This window comes from Pogoniulus pusillus, chromosome 6 (genome assembly GCF_015220805.1).
Source record: "Pogoniulus pusillus isolate bPogPus1 chromosome 6, bPogPus1.pri, whole genome shotgun sequence".
NCBI lineage: Eukaryota > Metazoa > Chordata > Aves > Piciformes > Lybiidae > Pogoniulus > Pogoniulus pusillus.
Window position 1 is genome coordinate 17,971,713 of NC_087269.1, and position 21,791 is coordinate 17,993,503.

The 21,791-nt window shown below is 40.5% G+C and overlaps 1 protein-coding gene across 1 annotated transcript; it reads right to left on the reverse strand.

Moving 5' to 3' along the window:
* Positions 1-4,276: 4,276 nt before the first annotated feature.
* Positions 4,277-21,558, reverse strand: NOC3L (NOC3 like DNA replication regulator). Its single transcript, XM_064144715.1, has 21 exons — positions 21,469-21,558; positions 19,337-19,544; positions 18,810-18,930; positions 17,182-17,339; positions 17,020-17,076; positions 15,856-15,986; positions 15,110-15,271; positions 13,798-13,891; positions 13,417-13,592; positions 13,090-13,218; positions 12,508-12,639; positions 12,102-12,182; positions 11,486-11,586; positions 10,937-11,009; positions 10,796-10,859; positions 10,637-10,708; positions 8,958-9,139; positions 8,599-8,727; positions 7,884-7,981; positions 6,215-6,299; positions 4,277-4,780 (listed from the first exon to the last, which is right to left on the reverse strand). Exons 1-21 carry the CDS (start codon positions 21,475-21,477, stop codon positions 4,634-4,636), a joined length of 2,409 nt encoding a protein of 802 aa, XP_064000785.1. The 5' UTR covers positions 21,478-21,558; the 3' UTR covers positions 4,277-4,633.
* Positions 21,559-21,791: the final 233 nt, after the last annotated feature.

Sequence of the window (21,791 nt, forward strand, 5' to 3'; positions counted from 1 at the left end):
TGACTTCTTACTTGTCTGTTAAACCCAGAGAGCGTCAAGAACTCTTACGCTATAATTCTTGACATTTTTGTTTACATAGAAACACTGTTGGAAGTTTTATGTTTGCTGAATTCATCTTTTGATATTGAAGAAGTTAGTTGTGATTGGCTGTTTTTTTTTATTCCATGGAACTTATTAATGTGATTAGTTAAAACAATTCATAACAATTCAAAGGAATGCAAATGAAACAATTACTGATATGAGTTATCCCATTGGTTTCCCACAGGAAGTGTACCTGTGATCAGTAAACTGCTCTGCATGTGCTCTGCCTCCCCAGAGCAATCCCTAAACAAAGCATTTCAGTACCTGGTATGACTAAGTCAAGAACTCTATTAATACAGAGCACTGAAACACTCACTCAGCTTACTCCCCATCACCTTTAGCACTCAAGCGCAAAACACTGCTACTCCAAAGATAGAAGCTGCACCATGCAAATGACAGAACAACAGTGCAACTAATATGAGGCTTAGTTTTCATAGTGCAGGGACAGAAGTAAACAAAAGTTACAGGCAGTAGTCTTATGACATCTAACACCTCACCTCCAATAATTAGAAAATTAAAGAAGGCAAAGCCATTAGCTGGCTTCTAAACAAGCAGGCAGAATCTGCACTGTCACCAAAAGCTATGAAAGCATTTTCTGTACTCAACAGAAAATTCCTATGTAGTAGTTATTACCAAAGCAAAAAAGTGCCCTCTTGAGGTCATTTCCAGCTTTTGGGAAAAGTAGCCACAGACACACAGCAAAATCATACTTCCTTGTGGCATATCCTCCCAGAGACCAATACGCTTCCCACTGCTTACCTTCAGTGTTGATGCAGCAAAGCAGCCATTTGCAGTTCAGTAATACAACGCAACCACCTCCTAGCTCAGTCTCTTCATGTACACGTTCCAACTGCACAGAGCTGGCCCCTGTAAGAATGAACTACCTGCTTTCCCTACCACACCCCTGAGGCACATGCATAACGCAGGACTGATACTGACTAAAATGTTACAAGTGACAGCTTACCATTGTTTTATAGGCATACTATGCTTTGAAATACTTTGGAGGTACTAAGAAAAAATACGTCAACCTACTGCACAATTCAACTAAAGCAACTTTTAAATGGTAGTTTCTGGCTGTTATTTTAACAAAATAGCAGTTTCAGATCACTAGGAGTTTTTGTGTGTGTGTGTTTGCATGGCATTTTAGAAACAATACTTTCTTTCCTGTAGAGTTTGCACTTACCTGCTTGGCTTCTTCCTTTTTTTATTTTCCAGTATTCAGCAGCACTGAAGATAAAAACCTTAGCATCACCTCTAGTATCACAGTAGTCTGGAACACACATTTGCTAATTGATTAGATTCAACGTGTAATGTTCTTACACCCATGTCTTTATCCATTAATGGCTCTTCTGTCACATGAATTTAAAAGGCCCTTGGGAAATCAAGGGAGAACACTAGCCTTGTCACGTTGTGTAATGCAGGTTTAGCACTGGACTGAAGTTCTGTAGCAACTTAGAAACAGTAGTTTTCTACTATTTGTGCTAATACACAAATTTTTAGCTTTGAAAATAGTTTGAGTATGCATCTTCCTTGGCAATCAGTCTAAAGCTGCTTTTGCCACTGTTTGTCACAGTGAAAAAGAACAGCAGAATATTTGGCTTTCTATTAAAACCCTCCAATTTTGTAGGCACGGAGACAACTGAAATAATCTAAGGCTAATGATGCTACTGCAGTATTTTCCTTGATGCAGACATATCACTTAGTTTCACGTTTAGGTAGTGGTAGACATCCAAGTAAATTTTTGGTGGTGCATTTTATTGGGTGTTTGGGGTGAAGTTGGAAAGGAATAGAGTATCCTTCTCCTTCCAACCTGCATTGGTTCCAAGTGTCCTAATAATGAAAATAAACACCACTTGCAGCATTAAACAGTTTACTTAAGGTTTGTTAACTTTTGTGAAAGCCCAGTTAAACAGAGTTCACATGCTGAGCTATTTTCTAATAGGAAAGCTTATTCTACTCGGACCCAGGTTTTATTTTTGCAGGAATACCTGTCCACACATTCCTATGACAAGACAGACAAAGTAACTTGCTCCCTTTCTGTGCGTTTGGCTAGGTGCAGACATCAATTAGGAAAATACATTCATTTTTACACTATAAACTATTTACAGGAAGCAGCTTCCAGGATAAAGTTTGAAGGAAAGGAATGTAAATCACCAACACCTACCAGAAACAGGCAGTCTCTGAGTGGTAGCAGGCCTCATGCTGAACAGTTTACAGGTTGAAGCGTCACACCCTGTTACCTACAGAAGTGTTTAATTCTATTCTGTTTAAAAACCACTGTTACCTTTTTACCTTAAAAAACAGTTACCTTGTGTAGCTTGTGCTGCTTGCAGTGGTGTGACTGTATGGGACAAAAGCTGGGCAGCCACAGATCCTGGCCCCACTGCAGCACTGCTTTAGTTTGCAGGAACTGAGGCATGCCAGGAGGTACCTCCTACTGCCTGAAAGTTTCCTTTCTCTTACTGATCCCGAGTTTAGCAGTTAGACAAATAAAAAATTGTGTGTCAGTTTTAATTTTTAAAACCTAGTCAACATTATTTTTACTGCTGCAAACATTAAGTAGATGAAGTATCTGAATAGCCATCTCTAGAAACCTTCTCCTTCTAGAAACCACGTGCTTTCAAGACTTAAAGTCTTTAACATGGAAATACCTAAATCTTTGAAGAATGCATTCTCCTACAGTCATAGTTTGCCACTGAAAAAGAACTTGCTGGTAGCTTTACATTTCAGTGGAAGATTGAGCCTGCAGCTTCTGAAATGGAACTGTCTCTTCTGCTCTAGCTCTTCTAATGCTACAATTAACATTTGGGTTTGAATCACTGGCTGATAACTATTCCACTATAGAACTCAGTTTACTTTTAGGGTAGCCCACTACACCTAATAATGGTGGTGTTCTATTCCTGTCTGTGATACCTAATTTGTAACTTCAATAGTGCTAGCATTTGGCAGAGTTAGCAAATTAAACACAAAAATCAATTAGAAGAGATTTCACTCCAACACATGTATAGGATATTTCAGAATTACTTAGTTGTACAGTTTTCTTCCTCTGCCTCTTAAAACATGTCCAAGTATTCTGACAATGCAACATCACTATGTGCCAGTCTTTATATTGTTTGGAAACTATGTAAAACAATTTTAAAACTGACTTTTCCACCTGGACTATTTTATCTCTGCTGACTTGAATTTCTATTTGTATATGTTGTAAAAAAAAAACAAACAACAAAACAAAACACAAAAATAAATGGTTCAAGATATTGACTCCTTTGCTTTTGCCTTCCTGAACTCAAAAATAGTGGCAAATGCCCCCTACCTTGGAATTTTTCAGAATTTAAATCGCATCCATATTTGCAAACATGTAACAAATGAAAAGGACTACCAAAAGCTACGGGTGCAACAACCTAAAACAGAAAGAAACAGACATATTACTATCAGTGTTATGTAGGCAGATTTATAATCTACATAGTAAAATATGTATTTTCTAATGCACTAATAGATAGAGGTCTGCTCCAGAAACGTTTGTGAATAGTTCACCTAATTTCAAGTACTTATAATCTGATTAATACTAGAAAAATAAGAACAAATTACTCATAAAACTATGTAAGAACAAAAAAATCAGGAAAAATAACTACATACCCTCAAGAAAAAGGAATGTTTTCTGATTATTGTAAGGTTAAGCAAACCAAACAAAAGTTCTTCAAAATTTACACCACCAATCATTATCACACAACAAAACTAATGAGCCACCTGTCAGGGACATTAGCCCACCACACTCCCCTTTAGAATGGAATTCACAAGAAGCCAATAGTCAGTTTTAACTTTTATACTTACTGCCTGCAAAGCCAACATGCAGCTGAAAATGGATTCTAAAACAAGCAGGCAATACCTGACATTTGAAGAATGGGGAGAAAATTACTTCCAAGCTAAAAAGCAAAACAAACCAAAATTCTTACCCTGAATCTCTCCAGTATTCTTTACAGTGGTCATTTATTGAAGGCATTGTCTTAGAGCTTCCAATCATCATGACCATTCAGAACTGGAATTCAGCAATTGCAATTTACCAAGATTCATCAGAGGGAGAAAACCCACCAAATGCAAAATCATTTAAAGATGAGGTAAATGGCTAGATGTCAGCAGGAACCCAATAAAACCACAACACATACCCCAAAGCTGTAAGCATCTTAAACATCAGTCAGTGTTAACAGTTCCAAAATATTTATTTGTGAACACAACTGAGTTCATACATCTGTATGTTCTGTTACAAAAATCAGAAAATGTAGAAGCAAAAGTACTATAATACATGGTTGCAGACAATGTCAAAATTGCTTTGGTTTGTATCTTCTCAATTTACCAATGTGACTGTTCCTTGTGTCCCGCTCTGAGAACACAGAATGGATTGTGAAGTGCATGGTAGCTGTCTGAAAAAATTATGTTACATTTTTGTGTGTTTCTACATTCAGACAAAAGCCTACTTGAATTCCTTTAACTAGAAATTTCTTTCAGGCACTCTTTGTCCACATTTAAGAAGCCAACTGACCATGACTGATAAGATACATTAGGGTATCTTAGGGTGTGACAAGGATGCTTCCTTCAAGTGTTTTGCAAAATCCAAGGGTTTGTGAACAGCGGTTGCACTGATGTGTTGCTGAAGCTGTTTGTTTAGCTCTTCATCTATAAATGAATCCATTTGTGAGAATGTATCCTGGAAATTACAAAATATTAGTTGCATTACTAAAACAGCCCAGTATGTGGTTTCCATACCTAGCTCAATTAGCAGTCCTGTTCGTCTCCCATGCCTCCTCATCATCTACACTAGACCTATGGAGCTGGCAGCTCACCTGGTATCTGGCTTGCCAGTAAGTTTCACTGCAAAGTGATGTGCCAGTTTTTTGGTTTGTTGTAAACTGAGCTTTAGAAGATTATCTACTACACATAGCCACAGCTTTCAACTTCAGTGGTACTAACACACTGCTTCCTGTTTAACACACCTTATTAAAATAAACCAAGCATCTCTGATCAAAAGGCCAGCAAAAGCAATAATGTTAATAGTAAACGTTGTGCCCTGACCCTGCCTCAGGAGATCCCTTCTGTCTGCAGCCAGGTCTGGAAGTCTTCTGCTCTTTCCTGGTGCTCAGATAAGGAAGATCATATATGTGATTTATGCCCATCTTTGAAAGTCTTAACACTGGCAGAGTCAAGTATACACTGAGCACTCAGTTATGTCCATTACAGCCACTTAGGGACAGTTTGTTCTCTCTTTTATCTTCCTCTTTCTTTGTTTTGGCAGCCTTAAAGAGTTTGTGCATTTTCTTATTTAAGCACTACACAAATGCTTCACCTATCTGTTGCTTCGAGTCTTGTTCTGTCAAGAGCTGCCTGTCTAACACCCTAGCAGGACAAACACATCAAGAAGCCACTGTAAAAGGACAGAATAATGAAATACAAATGCATTTTCAGAAGATGCTCTATACAATGGGGAAAAAAGTTATGCTTATTGCTGAGTTACAAATCAGAGATGCTAACAAAGTTGACAGGTTATAATGTTTTCATTAGAAGAAAACTGCTTATCATTTTCTAAAGAATAGACCACTCACTGGATATTTAATGGAGTTTGACATCTAAAACACGTCCAGTGCCGAGGATCTAAAAGTATTCCACCATTTCTTTTTATGTATTACATCTTGGTTCAGTTCAAATTTATACTTTATAAAGTGACACAAATGAGGGTCAGTATATCCTGCTACACAGTGAATCAAAGACTCTGCAAATTCAGCTGTCTTGCCAAACTGTGCACACTAGGGAAAGAGGGCTGGTTTTAATTCTTGCTTTTTGAACAAACAGTAGTTCATCATTACAGAGAATGGAAAAGAAATTTGCACTGAACCACTGCAAAGTGCAGAAGGTAAGTAAAGCAACAGCTATCATATTCGACTTGCTATATTAACTGATGCTATGGGAGGTGGAAGCTTGGCTTCCTTCTTTATAGTCGGTGGTATCTTCTGCCAATTAAAGTACTTGACACAGGAAGTACAGAAACCATGAATCTAAAGCAAGTGTGCTAATGGATAGTGAGCTAGCAGATACAGGTTATACTGCTGTATCATGTGGTTAAACAAGGATGCAGAGAAATGAGTACCTTTTTTCTGGGTGTTACTGATGCAACAGGAGGATTAAAGGCCATTCCCCTCATACTGTATTCTTCAAAAAGTTCTGTAGCATGCCTGTAGCAAGAAACACAGTGAAAGAAAAACGGCATTAGATCCACACTTCAAATAATGTATCACCAATGCAAGAGCAGCTTCTCACACATACAGGCCGTTCACACCCTCCACCATGCTTTGAGAGAACTCATTGTAATGAGTATCAGCTAGAAAAGATCAGAAAACAATGCAAGTAAAGGCAAGCAAAATGTGTCTAAAGACTCAATTGGGGGGCAGAAAAAGAAATGGGAGACAAGAAAAATGTTCTGTTGTCTGGCTTGCCAGAGATCCAAGCAGTTATTGCTTGCCCTAGTTGAAAAAGTAAAAAAACCAAACTTGCAAACAAAAAACCCAACCATCCTGCTAGGATTTCAAACATTTCCTTACCAAAGGGTTTTAGGTAGCCCTGGGAGAATAGAGAAGACACATGGGAAAGATCATGGTTAAATGACAGAAAACAAGATGGGTTTTGTAATGACAGGAAAAAAATACGAATTTGCACCAAGTCTGTGCCAGGGCATGTGTTGTTGTGGAGAATACCAAGTTATGTGCACTAGTGGGAATGAGCTGCCCAGAAAGAACTGCCGAGAAGAGGATCAGTAAAACAAACGGCAAATGAAATTTAGTGTGGATGTAAAAACAGAGAAAAGCATTTTCAGCTTCAGCTAAAAACTGATCTGACTGCTGTCATCTAAGGAAAAAAACAAAATCTGACAGTTACTTTCATGGGATTGTGACCTGAATGAGATTTAATGAAACAGAGAACAGAACACAAGGTAGTTACATCAGTGTATAAATCCACAGATAAGCCTACATCTCAAATACTGCACCCCAGTCTCCAGTTCCTTGTCACAAAATACCTGAATAGGTAAAAGTTCAGGCAGAGGCAATAAAGATGGCACCGAGTTCAAAGCATAAGAAGGCAGGTCTTAACGAAACAAGCTGTGGACTCATGGAACCCTTACCAAATGATGCTGTATTTGAAAAAATTGTGCTTAGGTTCAAAGAGCACAGAACAATCTTGAAAATAATTCCATTAAGAAGGCCATACTAAACAGAAAACGGTACCAGGTTGAGGAAAGCCAAGAGGCTGAAACCAGCAGGAGGCTAGGACACTGCCCAGGCCACATGCCTTACATGCCTGTCCTGTTTTCACTCTCCTTGAGGCACCTGCCCAAGGCAGGATGCTGAATTAGATCCTTAGTCTGAACCAGGATGGCTGTTACTATGCTTTAACATAGTATGGACCTTGCACTGCAGCTTGGTTTCTGGTTTATACTGAGCAGTTGTGGTTCAGTGACCTTTATACAGATTCAGACCATGGCTGCTACTAAGGAAATGCAGATTATTTTGCTCCTGTGGGAAGAAGACACTTGGAGATTTTTACCCTTGTCACAGCCTGGCAACAAGCTTCAAAAGATTAAAAATCCCCCAAAATAAAAGCAGTCAACATGTTGTCCTGGCAGAAGAACAAAGAAAGCGGCCTTGAAGAATATGATTTTTGAATTTTATGGATAATTATTTTTAGAGATTCCTTTAATAACGTATGGGCACCATTATTTTAGAACACTATTTGTAAAAACAGAACTCTGATAATTAACTCACCTTTGGCTCAAATCAAGTGAAAGAGCCCCTGAGCCTTCAGTTGGAGCTCCAGCAATAAGGTGGGCTGCAAATTTCTGCACTATTGGATGATAGTGTCTCTGAAAGAAAGGAGGAAAGGCAGCAGTTGACCAAGGAAAAAGGAACGACATTTTTCTATGGATTCTCTCATTTATTCCCATTTCAGTAAGATGGAAAGTTCTGCTTTTCTTTTAGGGAAACTGAGCATTCCACAATCAGTCTGTTCCTGAGGTTACGTGAATGAGAACACCCAGTCATAGATTTATTCACTAGTACTGCCATGCTGTAAGCATAATTCCCCAATTACTCTAGCCCCTAGATGGCAAGAACTAAAGCAAATGAAGCCCTCCCCAAGTCTCAAACTATAAGCCTGGCTACAATGACAGATCAAGGTGTCAGCTGCTCCCCAGAGGGCTGGACTGCAAGAGAAATGAAGAGACTGGAAAAGCCCCCAAATGAAGCAACCTGCAGTAAGGTCCAGTGTGGTACTATCATAGGGGATGTGTAACATCCACTGTGGAACTCAACTTGTTCCCTATGCAACTGTGCTCTTCCTCTTTGTGTGCAATGAGCTCACGTAGGCCAGATTAGGTTGGTAAAACTGAAGATCTCTGTTCTCTACTTGTAAAGAATCTAAGTATTTAGCAGCTATTTATTGCTGACTTTTATTTCCCAAATCACTCAACTCTTGACTAACCTGCAGTAAGTGCAATTCCCACAAAGCCGTGTTCTGAGCATTGCAATGCTCTGGTTCATCTAGCTCTGGGAGATAAACTCCACTGCCTTGAGATTCATTGTCTAGTAAGAGGTCCATCCTTGGGAATGTCTAAAACACACACACAAAAAAAAGTACTGAGTTCCTTATATCACACATCTAATTACGACATGGTTAAGTTCAGGATTCCTTCATGTTATTCAGTCTGAACAGCACTTAAGGATACTCTGTTTTCATTGTTCTTCCTTCAAGTGCTTCAAAATATTTTGCACAAAATCAATCTCTCACAGAAGTCAATAACCTTTAACCAGTAAGCTAAAATTCCAACAAGTAAAACTTACTTGCATTAATACCCTGTTTGTTGCCAGGATCCCAACACTGGAGTTTGGAAGTACATGAAGAGCAAGCGTGGAAAGTCGCTTTAGGAAAGCAAGAGCTCGCTGCTGAGACACTTGCTTTCTCCGCTTGGCAAACATGACATCCAGGCACTGGAGCACAATCCCTATATCATCATTGGTACGACCTCGAAAGCAGAAGTTCATACAGAGTAAATAGAACACAGTGATAGAATCACAACATCAACCAGGTTGCAAGAGACCTCCAAGATCATCCAGTCCAACCTATCAACCAGCCCTATCCAGTCAGCTAGACCATGGCACTAAGTGCCTCAGCCAGTCTTTTCTTGAACACCTCCAGGGACAGTGACTCCACCACCTCCCTGGGCAGCCCATTCCAATGGCAAATCACTCTCTCTGGGAAGAACTTCCTCCTAACATCCAGCCTATACTTCCCCCGGCACAACTTGAGACTGTGTCCCCCTTGTTCTGTTGCTGGTTGTCTGGGAGAAGAGACCAACTCCTACAACCTCCTTTCAGGTAGTTGCAGACAGCAATGAGGTCACCCCTGAGCCTCCTCTTCTCCAGGCTAAACAACCCCAGCTCCCTCAGCCTCTCCTCACAGTGCTTGTGCTCCAGGCCCCTCACCAGCTTCGTTGCTTTCTCTGGACACGTTCCAGCACCTCAACATCTCTCTTGAACTGAGGGGCCCAGAACTGGACACAGTACTCAAGGTATGACCCTTAACCAGTGCTGAGCACAGGGGCAGAATAACCTCCCTTGTCATGCTGGCCACACTGTTACTGATACAGCCACCTACTCTGCTATTGACTGTACACTGTAACATGAGAAATGGCATGAAAACAAAGAGGTTCAAACACAGCATTGATGTGATACAGACACAAGCATCCATCCCTTTCTGGTAAAAACAAACCAGCTTTGAACAGAAAAAATGTATCATTTTATGTGGGGCTTTCTAAGAAATCATTAATTCCATCAAAAATGTCAAAACATTAGAAGCAGTTAAGAGTTTTAGCACTAAGTGCATTCACTGTGTATCTTTTATAATTTCTTAAATGGTGCAAAGGTGGAGTCTTTTACCCATCCAGAATTGTAGAATGTTTTTTCTCAGTCACTCCTCCTCAGTGACAAACATTTATGAAGTTAATTAAAATTACATTAACTTCATTTTTTTTAGTAACTATTCACCTTCTCAGAATTATTAGAAAATTTTTATTAGAAAATTAGAATACCAGAGTTATAAAAAATCAGCAACATAAACTGCATTTTAGAAAACACAATTTAAATCTACATAATTTAAAAACTGTATTAGAAAATATAGAGACTTTTACATTGTTATTGGGAGAAATGATTATAAGGATGTTGAAAAACTTCAACTGAGAGCAGGATAAATGCTTATCCAAGATCACATACTTGACATTCCCTAGTGAAATGACATGACTAGAACCTGGTACCATGTACTGCAACAATACCTCTAGTATTTGCATTGCAGCAGTGTGATGTGTAACTTGAGGAAAAAGGAGATTAAACCAGACAATAATCTTTTCAGAAGTCATATATCTTAAAACAACTGTACTTCATTGACACTACGTTAAGACTATGATACCAAAAAAGCAGAATAAACATTATCTAGGTGAACACTGAAAGTAGGAATCTGGAGTTACCTGCATGTAGGCTGAACAGTGTCCTGTAAAGATGTGTGTAGAATTTCATTGGGTCAATGTTAAGAACATCACCTATTAACACAATCCCAAATGAGTATGTTTACTTCACTAATTTATCAGACAATATTAAATAAAGTTTTGTTTTTAAAGATCTCTTACCTTGACCAGAGAGTATATAAAAAGCACTGAGAATACAATGAAGACTCTCACGGTAGCTTAAATCCTAAGAATACAAACATCATCAAGTACCCAAAGGAACACAATTTTAAGAAAACCATAATCAAAGTAAGCTCAACTTACCCCAGATGCAATAAGAGAATGAAGTACAATCACCAGATCATCAAAAAATTCCACATTTATGAGATGAGCAAACCTTGAATCAGACAGATTTTTATTTTTAATATAGAGGCCTTACCTGCAAACTTGATTCAAAGTATTTTGAATTGCCAAAAGCAGAGCTAAATCAAATGCTGAACGTCTGTTATCTTTGTGGATATGGATGATTCACCACCTAACTGCTAATAACAGTTTCCCTACAGCACTAGAGACATGCTCGTGGCCTTCAGGAAGTAGTGAGACAAAATAAGGGAATCAGATCACATCCTGCTGGGAGTGCATCACATCAACTCTGTAATGGGAAATTTCATATTCCACTGAAATGTTTTGAGATGTAGGTGAAAACTTTAGAAGATAAATAGTAGAATTTCTACATATTTGTCAGGGACAGATCTCTCAGAGAGAGAGATCTGTCTTCTCTCGCAGCACGGAAATCCCTTTCAAAGTCAAAATTCCCTTTAGTGCTTTATGTCTTTTCTAGCACGCACAGAAGAAAGTGGACTCAGTTCTTACTTTGCCAGACCCTCAAGCACAGCTGGCAGAAGTGGAGACTTCTGAGCTTTCTTCAAGATTCTGAAGTACGTCACAAATACAATATTCAAGGTCTCTGTGTGCTGAAGGAAAGAAAAATCAAATACTTATGCACAGAAAACAGACGATTCTACTTAAACTCAACTGAAAATGCTTCTCCTTTTACAGGCCTGTGCTCAGGCCTTCCAAACCACTCCTAGCAGCTGTGTTCTTCTGTTGAAAAGTTCAAGTCTTGCTCTCCTGCCTTCTACTCTGTTTCCTCACACTCACCTAGCTAAACAGCCTCTTTTCCCCTGTGGTCATGCTAGGCACACTCCACCCTTGCCTAGAGGCCACTTTGAGAGGCTGATAACAGTGATTATATAATGGCATATGGAACAGAATGTATGTCAGTGGATTAAAATACATTTTGTGCAGAGAACAGAAGGAAATAGGAATGCTCAAGATGGCTTTTTATGGGTAAACTAAACCTTTTTCTGGGTTTACTAAAACATTGACCTCTGGCACTGGCAAAATGTTTGTAAGCTGCCAACATGAGGAAGTGGGTTAGGGCCTGCTTCTTTGTAAAACTAAGAGAATAAATTTCTAAATTACTTACCAGCTTTAGTTTTTTTGCTTTACTTTCTGATGCTTCTGCTTCTAAGAGTTCTCGTTCCAGTTTCTCTTCTGCTTTCTTCCACTGAAAATATACAGCAGATTGAATGTTTCCAACCAGCCTGGATGGCCAAGTTCCAAAGATACTCAGAACAAATCTTGCACACGTGGTGAGTTGCATAAGTCACCCTGTGATGCTACAGCAATTGATCAGAGGCATTATCAACACCAGGAGGAGGAACAAGGAGAAGACAAATAAATTACCTGCAGAACCTCATAAATGTTCAACTATAATGCAAGGACTAACCACTGATGCTGAGTGTCAACAAGGGCAAGAGATGTGCAGTTGTTGCTAGAACAGACTGCTGTGTAAAGTCACTGAAGCAGAGCATGAGAAAGCACACCCATACCTTCCTTTGCATTCTTGAAAGATTTTTTCTTTTCTCTTTGTAAGTCATGAACTTTTTCTTTGGTGCAATGTCTTCAGAATCTTTTTGCAATTCTACTTCCTTAATTCTTAAGTGAAGAAATACTTTCAACACCTATTTAAAATAAACATAATGAAAGGTGATTGATCCACAACAGAGGAATGGAAGGCAAGAAATCCTGAATTTTATTCCAGCTAGTGGGCTTTGCTGCTCAGAGGTTCTTCTGTTTACTTCTCTCCTGTTCCTTAATATCCATACCCCTTGCCTCTGGTCCCACTTCCTTACCCTGCACCATTCATTTCTATCCAGTCCTCCATGTGCCTCTCTCACTAAAAAGTCTTCCCTGCCTGACTTAACCAATGTGTCTGTTGGGATCTAATATCCTCCTCCCAGTCCCCTTATCGCTAACATTTTGGCTCAACTCACTCTTAAGCTGCCTGTGTTCTGACAGAGCGAGGAAATTCTGCTTGTCTGTAGCCAGCAGCTGTGCTACACTTTAACTTTCAGATTTCTTATAAACCACTGACAGAAGGAAATGGTGTAGTACAACAGAAAGACTCTTACCTCAGGTCTGACATCGTAATTTCTGCCTCTCACAAGGCCAGAAATGACCTTAACTACACCAAGTGAAGCATAGCCCAACTTGTCTTGTTTAAAGAGCTTCTTAACTGCCTCACAGCACAGTTCAGAAATCTGAAAAGTGAATTCAAACAAATTCTTCTGTACAGCCGAGTCACAGCAAGAACTAACTGATAATAATCATCTTTTCATCTAATTACAAAGTGGACATAGCCTGTAAAATAGCAAATAATACAGCCACACATTGTGGAATAATGCTCAGAAATACATTATTTTTCATGCAAAAAAACCCCTCTCTCATCAGACACTCACCTTTTTTGATGCATCATTCATGAGTGGAACAATGAGAACAATAATGTTATTGTGGAAGTTAAAGTGGGGTAGAGCCACAAGCAGCTCACACAGACACTTCACTGCTATTTCTGCTAGACCTTTATATGCTTTTAATGAGATGACATTGCTTTTCTTCAACTTCCTTTGTTTCCAATCTGCACAAAATAGCATTTTTAGTGATTAGTGTTCAGAATTTAGAGGATCTTCTAAACATTTCCATATTTAGTTATTGCAGGCATACTCCTGCATACTTCATGCAAGCACTATTTCAAAGACAGCAGGTGGCATGCAACCAGAGCAGGTAAAATGTAATGCCAGAAACAATTCTGCATTTACTACCAAAATATGGGAAGTGCTGACCTTTAATTGTTTGTTCCAGGTTTTCCAAGTAAAATTTATACTGACTTACAAGGCCTTCTTCAAATTCTCTCAGCTTCTGAGTTTCTTTTTTAACCTATAAGCATAATACAAATGAAATTTTATTTGGAGAGCTAAGTACTGAAATGAGCCAATGGTGAGGGAAAGGAGTTTTAAGACAAATATCAGATATCTAAGTAGTTTTTTTTCTGCTAAACAGATATTCCTAGAAAAATACTGTAGAACATATTTATCACAGTATCACAGTATCATCAGGGTTCACAGTATCACACAGTATCACAGTATCACAGTATCACCAAGGTTGGAAGAGACCTCACAGATCATCAAGTCCAACCCTTTACCACAGAGCTCAAGGCTAGACCATGGCACCAAGTGCCACGTCCAACCTTGCCTTGAACAGCCCCAGGGACGGCGACTCCACCACCTCCCCAGGCAGCCCATTCCAGTGTCCAATGACTCTCTCAGTGAAGAACTTTCTCCTCACCTCGAGCCTAAATTTCCCCTGGTGCAGCCTGAGGCTGTGTCCTCTTGTTCTGGTGCTGGCCACCTGAGAGAAGAGAGCAACCTCCTCCTGGCCACAACCACCCCTCAGGTAGTTGTAGACAGCAATAAGGTCACCCCTGAGCCTCCTCTTCTCCAGACTAAACAACCTCAGCTCCCTCAGCCTCTCCTCGTAGGGCTTGTGCTTGAGGCCTCTCACCAGCCTCATCGCCCCTCTCTGGACATGCTCTTGTGCTCAGAGGGCCTTTTCCAACTAAGCCTACTTCATTTAGAAAGACTGAAGTGACATTTTCAACCAGGTGTTACTTTAAAGCCACAATTCTAAACTGTACTACCCATATTCAAGAAACCTTCTACAGAACTGCTCATAATTAAGCTCCAGAAAACAAGTTACTCAGCATTTATTCAGCAAATTATTGGACACATTTCAAAGGAATCTCTGCCAGTTATCTGACAATGTTACATAATTTACTTTAGTTAACCACTTTATTTGAAGGTTTATGATGAAAGTTATCCAGGTTTGATATATTACTTTCAAATACTACCTTTTTGACCCCTCCATTACCACCAGCATGTCACCTACTTACAGAAAGAAGTACAAAACAATTAAAGATTCAAAACAGACCTCTGCCTCTGAAAGTGTCAGTTTCAGAATTTCCACAAGTACTTCTGTATTTGTTACCCTTTGTTCAAAACTACAAATTAGTATTCAATTAATCAGTGTCAGTATTTAGCATAACTTAAAAAAATCTGAACTCCTCACAGTACAGTATCAGTACCTTTGTTTCCTCACCTTGGTAGCCTTTTCTGCTTCAGTCAGAGGCCGGATTTTGTAAGAAGGCACAATATCTTTGAATACCTCCATCAAAGAAACCATGACCAGCTTCCGAACGATCACGGCCACATTAGGGTCCTGTTCCATCAGCATGGCACGTAGCTCCTTCAGCTTTTTGATCTGATTAATTAAAGAAGCAGACAACATCAGCTGAAAAACACTCACAAACCAATGTACAAGCACAATGTACCTTTCAACAAAAGCTTCCCATAAAAATATGCCTCGTTTTAAAATACTAGAGAGAGACTCAGCAGCTACTCAGACTCCAATTAGTACTGCATGAAGAGCCAAGAAATGCTAGCTACCACAACAAAAGTTGCATCTTGCAAGTGTTCAAACTGTCCTACTATTGCAAACTTGGCTAGAATTCCAGAAACATTCAGAACTATCAGGTAGAAGCCTCAAGTCAGATCTGAAGTAAGGGTCATGCTTAAGGAACAAGGTAGTCAGGACACATTTGGACAGTGTTACTGCTAAACCCACAAGTATTTAGAGGAATACTTCACCTGATTGAATTCCTCTGCATCAAGCTACGGCAGAAGTTTCACTGCTTGCCACCTTCTGCACAGTGATACAACACTGACCTTTTTTCTTGTTCTACCCATGTATTTTTCTGATTTTTCTATTGTTCGGTCATTTCAGACCTCTATCTATTAACTTCCTGCACAACACAGATACATATGCATTACGTAAATGCTACCTACATTGTTGTCTGGCTCAGAGAGAATGGCAGATGCTAAGGCAGCAATGTGCACCTTCCTTTCCTGCAGTTTTTGTCTCCTTTGAGTAGCCATTTCCTCAGGAGTGAGAACAGGCAGAGGTTCTTCATTAAAGCCTAGCACAAGGTGCGAGAGTTAGAAAAGAGGGTCACTAAGGAAGCAGCTTAACAAATACCATATTGCAAAGCACAGGTCTAGACACTGCAGTACCATGATAATTTCACCCAAGAGTTACCCATGCAATTCCACAGCAAAAGAAGCTTTAAGAATGAACTTGGACTTACTTCAGCTCAGGAATTGTTCCACTCTAAAATCTCATGCTTGCAAAAATAAATGGACCAAATGTTTTTGTATCTGCAAATAGTATTCCTTAAGTACAGTGGGAACATACAAACTCAACATATGACTCTGACTGTGCCAAGAAACCGCAATGCTCTGTAATTTGTGGCAATTTGCAGCAAATTTGCTGAAAAGGTACAACCTGCCTTTTTTTTAAAAAAAAAAACAACCACCCTGATGTAGTTGTGGTTTCTGAATATTATTTTTCCAAAAGTATATCTTTCCTCAATTTCAGATTATATTTAGAGACTAATGATACAGAAATGGCAGTCACAACTGCAACTGCTACTTGTAACTGGACAACATGCCACGAATCAAAACCTGAATTTCCTGATATTCTGGGGTCTTTAGTAAAAAGATTCAAAGACAGACACTCAAAAGTCTGAGTCTGTCCTGAACTGCATTTCCAAATTACTTCAGAGTAATCAAACTAGAACCACATCATATATTCTTTAAGTAAGACCAAGCTATCCCTTCTCACTAGCAAAGACAAAACAACTGACATAAGGAACTTCATGCAAACATCAGTTCCATGCAAAAATCAAAATAATTTTAAGACAGATTCTGAAGCCAGCTGTTCCTCAGGTGCTGGGATCCTAACAGTTAAGAAAGCAAGCAAGCTAACAGGTAAGAAATCACTGTTACGCTTTGGGGATAACATAGTAAAGAACATATTGAAAAAAACCCTCTAAACAAAATCCGCTTAAATTAGAAACTTCCTTAGCAAACTACTCTTCAGGTATGACAGTGATTTGGAAAAACAAACAAACAATGAGAAAGTGACAAAAACCATATGTGATGTTTTATTACCCTCTGCTTCCTCCATTTCTTCTGTATCTTCTTCTTCATCCTGTGCAGTGTTGAGAGCTGAAAAAAACAATGTCTAGCGTCAAGCACGTAATAAATACTGTGGAATTCAGAATAACTACACACATCCTGGCTACTATACTGATGTCAGAATCAGTGTCTCACCTGGCTTCTCCATAGTTTGGGGAATAATGCCACTCTTGTCTTTGATAGGGAGCAGATGGATGAGTTCTTTTTCTGGCTCGGTCTGCATGTTTCTTGGCACTTTCTCATATTTCTCAATCACACTTTCACGTTTCCGTTTTTTAACATGGGTGGGTTCACTGAAAAATACCAGGCAAACTAAATGAATTAGTCATACAATTAGAGAAGAACCATGAATGGCAGTAGACTATCTGGATTAAGTGTTGACACCTGGAAAAATAAATAGTGGTTGATCTTATTGAGCAAAATGTTTGAGTGTGTTCACCACTGACGGCACCAGTCATCACACATTCAAACATGTTAATGTGCACCTGTACAGGATCTTCGATTTCAGAACGTATTATGTCCAAACTCCTTTTCATAAGAAACTAATTGTGAAATGAGCAAAGGCAAAACAAGATTCAGTTAGTATATCAAGTCAGCCAACTTCATACATTTTGAAATGTTAGCATCTGAGTGTAACACATAATATATTAATGCAAAATCCTTGCACTGATTTTGAATTTACAGAAAAAAATAAATGGTCTAACCATTTATAGTACAAGCACATTAAGAAGTGTGTTATCTTCATCTTATCAAAAACTAAAAGCCACAGATGAAGAATCACACAGTTAAAGCCACATGGTCTGTCTTATTACAGGAACACTACTTTTGTTCATGTAAGGGGAAAAAAACAAACAGACATTGGAATAACCTCCCCTGGAAAGTGTTGAAGTCTCTAACTTTGGACACTTTTTAAGATTCAGCCAGATAGGGTAATGAACCATATTATCTAGATTGTGCTTTTGTCAAGGAAGGTTGGACAAGATGATCTTTGAGGTCTCTTCCAATCTGGTATTCTATGATTCCTGAATGCAATAAAAAATGCTTTTTGTTCATTTTGGCATTTAGTCTGAAATAACTGCTCTGGAACTAAAGAAAAGTTTACAGGGAAAATTAAAACTACCCTAGAGCAGCTAGGCATACAATCTTTCACAGTGATCAAAAAATGCAAGTTAAGTTTTTCAAACAATCATGTAAGCATCCCCCTCTGTAGAACAGTATTTGTAAAGATGCAATTTTAGAACTAGAAGCATTAACCTTTTGTGTATTTCAGTGTGAACTCCATCTAACACCTTGCTCCAGAAAATTGGTAACTCATTTTTGTATGAATGTTGGTGTGGCATGTATTTACAGAAATAGCTTCCAGAACATTTATATATTTTTTAACAGTAATTTGCAATGCAATACAGGAAGTACAGTGAAGTCCAGAGAACATCTTGAAAGCTCTGTGTAGAAAAAAAGCTGTATACAGATTAAAGCATTTCTTGTAGTTTGAGGAAAGCTAGTCATCTGATTGCCAAGGATCTCAGGTGAAGGAACACTGTGCAGAAACTGTATCCTGACGGTCAAACAGAGCAGATGAATGTACTGATACGCATCAATACGTTAATACTGAATGTACTAAGAGACTAAGAAAACATCATAAGGAAACAGCAAAGAAGCACAGGACTGAAAGTGACCTCATGATATGTGAGTTACCTATTAATTATATATTAAGCGCATGAAGCTGAATTAGTATGCAAAGTAGACATCACAACAACACTCACTTAGAAGATAGATCTCTGGTTAAAAAGGATGCCTTTTGAGCCAAATCTTCCATTAATTTTAAGTCATCTTCATCCATCATGTCCAATGGAAGAGCATCTTCTTCCTCTTCATGTTTTTCATCTGTTTTAGAGGATGATGTGCACAAATTAAGATCCTGTACATGTAGCCAAACTTGAAAACCTAGCCCTGCCTACACATGTGAGACCATTTTACTTGCACCTGCAGCTCATCAACCTTCAGGCATGTGTATTGAGTTAGCCCAGAAAACTGCTCCTTTATTGTGACATTCAATAACAACCAGAGCAAACATATTTCTACTATCTTCAGCTGTCAGGTCTTGTTACCAGAATGGATACATTTTATATTTTTCATAGCTCTACATTTCTTTCCTTTAAAACAAGAAGAGCAACTACTTGTACACAGAAGATGAAATGTTTTGTTTTTTTGACGTCATAACACAAAGTAGCGGGGTATTTATCAACCCTCAAACCTTTTCACATTCAAAAACAACTGCACAAATACTTACCAACTTTCTTTTTCTTCCTTTCTTCCAATGGAAAAGGTTTTCTAGCAATAGCATCTCTGACAGCCTCCCTTAGCTTCTTTTGTTCTTTTCGATACTTCTTAACAGCACTCTGCTGCTTGTACTGTTTATTCTTTAATTTGTTGTCAAGTTTTATTTTACTAGTTCTCAGTAACTTGCGAAAGCTTGGGACTCGTTTTTTGTTTTTTCTCTAGGAAGCAAACAGAAAACTACAAATAATTGACATGTTCATAACATTTGTGAAATTTACTGCACTGTTTCAGATCTCATTAAGCTCTTATTTCTACCAGAACTAAACAACATGCTTCTTCCAAACAGTATCATCAGATAGCTTCAAATACACTCCTGTACTGTTTTTGAGAAGAGAGATCTGCAACTAATGTTTTAGAGAAACATCTGACAACCCCTTTACTAAACCCTATGTGCAGCACTTTTATACACATGAACACTCAAAAGTACAGTAAACAGATTCTTAGGGCACGGTTCTTTGTCCTGTGTGTTCAGGATACCATTCTTCCTTAGCACAGGGTAATGTATAAAGTACCTTACGATACTGATACAAAGCCACAAGCTCAGACAAATGCCCTCCTGCTGCACGCTTCCCCATGTTGAGCTTTGGCTCTATTCTGACCCAAAATCTCTGTGCCTGGCAGCTGTACAGACGAGACACGGCTGCCCACTGCAAAGCTCAGAACAGCACTATGACAATGCCCTGTAGTTAGTAGAGGTGTCAAAGCTCAGAGAGCCACAGAAGTCCAGAAGAGGGCTCAGAGAAAGCCCAAGAGATACAGATCAATACAGGCACCCTGTGCCAAAATCGCAAAACACTTCCATGAGTGTTCAAACAGAAACTGATTCAGCACAGCTTACCTGCTGAGGGGCGCAGAAAGACAATGGCTGAGCAGAGAAAATGGGCCATTGTATTATAGTCTTGGCACGGGGAGATGTATCCCTTTAATAAGGGGACAAGTGGATGGGCCATTTTAGAATCATAGAATCAGTCGGGGTTGGAAGGCGCCATAAGGCTCATCTAGTTCCAACACCCCTGCCATGGGCAGGGACACGCCACACCGGATCAGGCTGTCTAGAGCCTCATCCAACTTGGCCTTAAACACCTCCAAGGATGGGTCTTCGACCACCTTCCTGGGCAACCCGGTCCAGGGTCTCACTATCCTCACGGTGAAGAACTTCCTAACATCCGGTCTGAATCCACCCATTTCTAGCTTTGCTCCATTCCCCCTAGTCCTATCACTACCCGACACCCTAAAAAGTCCCTCTCGAGCTTACTCGTAGGCCCCTTTCAGATATTGAAAGGCCACGATAAGGTCACTTCGGAGCCTTCTCCACTCCAGCCTGAACAGCCCCAACTCCCTCAAGTCTCTCCTCAGAGAAGAGGTGCTCCAGCCCTCTGATCGTTCTAGTGGCCCTTCTCTGGACACGTGCATTTTCGCCAGGTAATCCTTAGATTCGCTTTTGCGAGAGCTCTGTGGAGACAGAAGTATCACTGTCCCTATGCCCCGTACACACACCACCGAGCTAGACGAGCTACAGGCAGCAGTGCCTCCCAAGCTCTGCTCCTCCTCTCCTGATGCCACCACACAGCCCGAGCGCGTAGGAGCAGGGCAGGCTGCAGACTGCTCTGCTCTCCGCTGGAGCTCTGATACCACACTCCTCAGTGTAGCGATCAATTGTGATGCATTTCTTCCTTCGTGCCTTAGTTTTAGCAAAACCACTTTCGAGGGGCGAGAGACGAATCTACATTTGCCGAGAACCCGCTGCTGACGGGGCCGGCTACGGTCCGCTCCAGGCAGCGCGCATTTTACCAGGCGCTCCCGGACGCTCGGACTTTCTGCCGTTTCCTACAGCCCCACGACCGAGGCAGCACCGTGCAAACCCGCCCAGCCCGGAGGAAGGCGAGGCCAGCACAGGAATAACACGCCACAGAGCCCACGGCCAAGGCCCGAGGGCCGCCTCCCAACACCGCCCGCTGGGCTGCGCCGCCAGCTGCCACCGTGTCAGCCGCCACCGTGTCAGCCTCCGCCACACCGCACGGGGAAGCAGGAGGCCCCCGCTCGCCCCAGCCCGCGGACGCCCCCCGCCCCACAGCGCCCTACCGGCTTCATGGCGGCGCTCCCCTGCGCGTGCTGCGCGGCGGCGGAAGCGGCAGGCGCGTGCGGAGAGGGGCTGAGCCCATCCCCCACCCCGCAGCCACAGCGACCCCTGGCGGCGGAGGCCAAGCTCGCTGCGGGCCGCCAGCCGTCGCCGCGGCAGGGAAGGGGAGGGGGGTGGCTGCCACTGCCTAAATGAATCGGTTCTTTTATTTTAATGCAGAGGGCCCGTTCGGGGTTCACCCTCGGGCCTCAAAAGGAGCAAAGCTAGCCTCAAAGCCTACTACACTGCCCTTCACACCCCAGCTCCCGAGGCCGGCAAAAAACAC

Bases quoted from the DNA above. Each gene is read 5' to 3' on its own strand.
- NOC3L (XM_064144715.1), bottom strand. The intron at 11,587-12,101 runs GTAAGTAATTTA...TCTTTCCTTCAG, and splicing joins AAGCAAAAAAACTAAAGCTG to CACACAGAGACCTTGAATAT. The intron at 8,728-8,957 runs GTAAGTTTTACT...TGTGTGTTTTAG, and splicing joins CAAACAGGGTATTAATGCAA to ACATTCCCAAGGATGGACCT.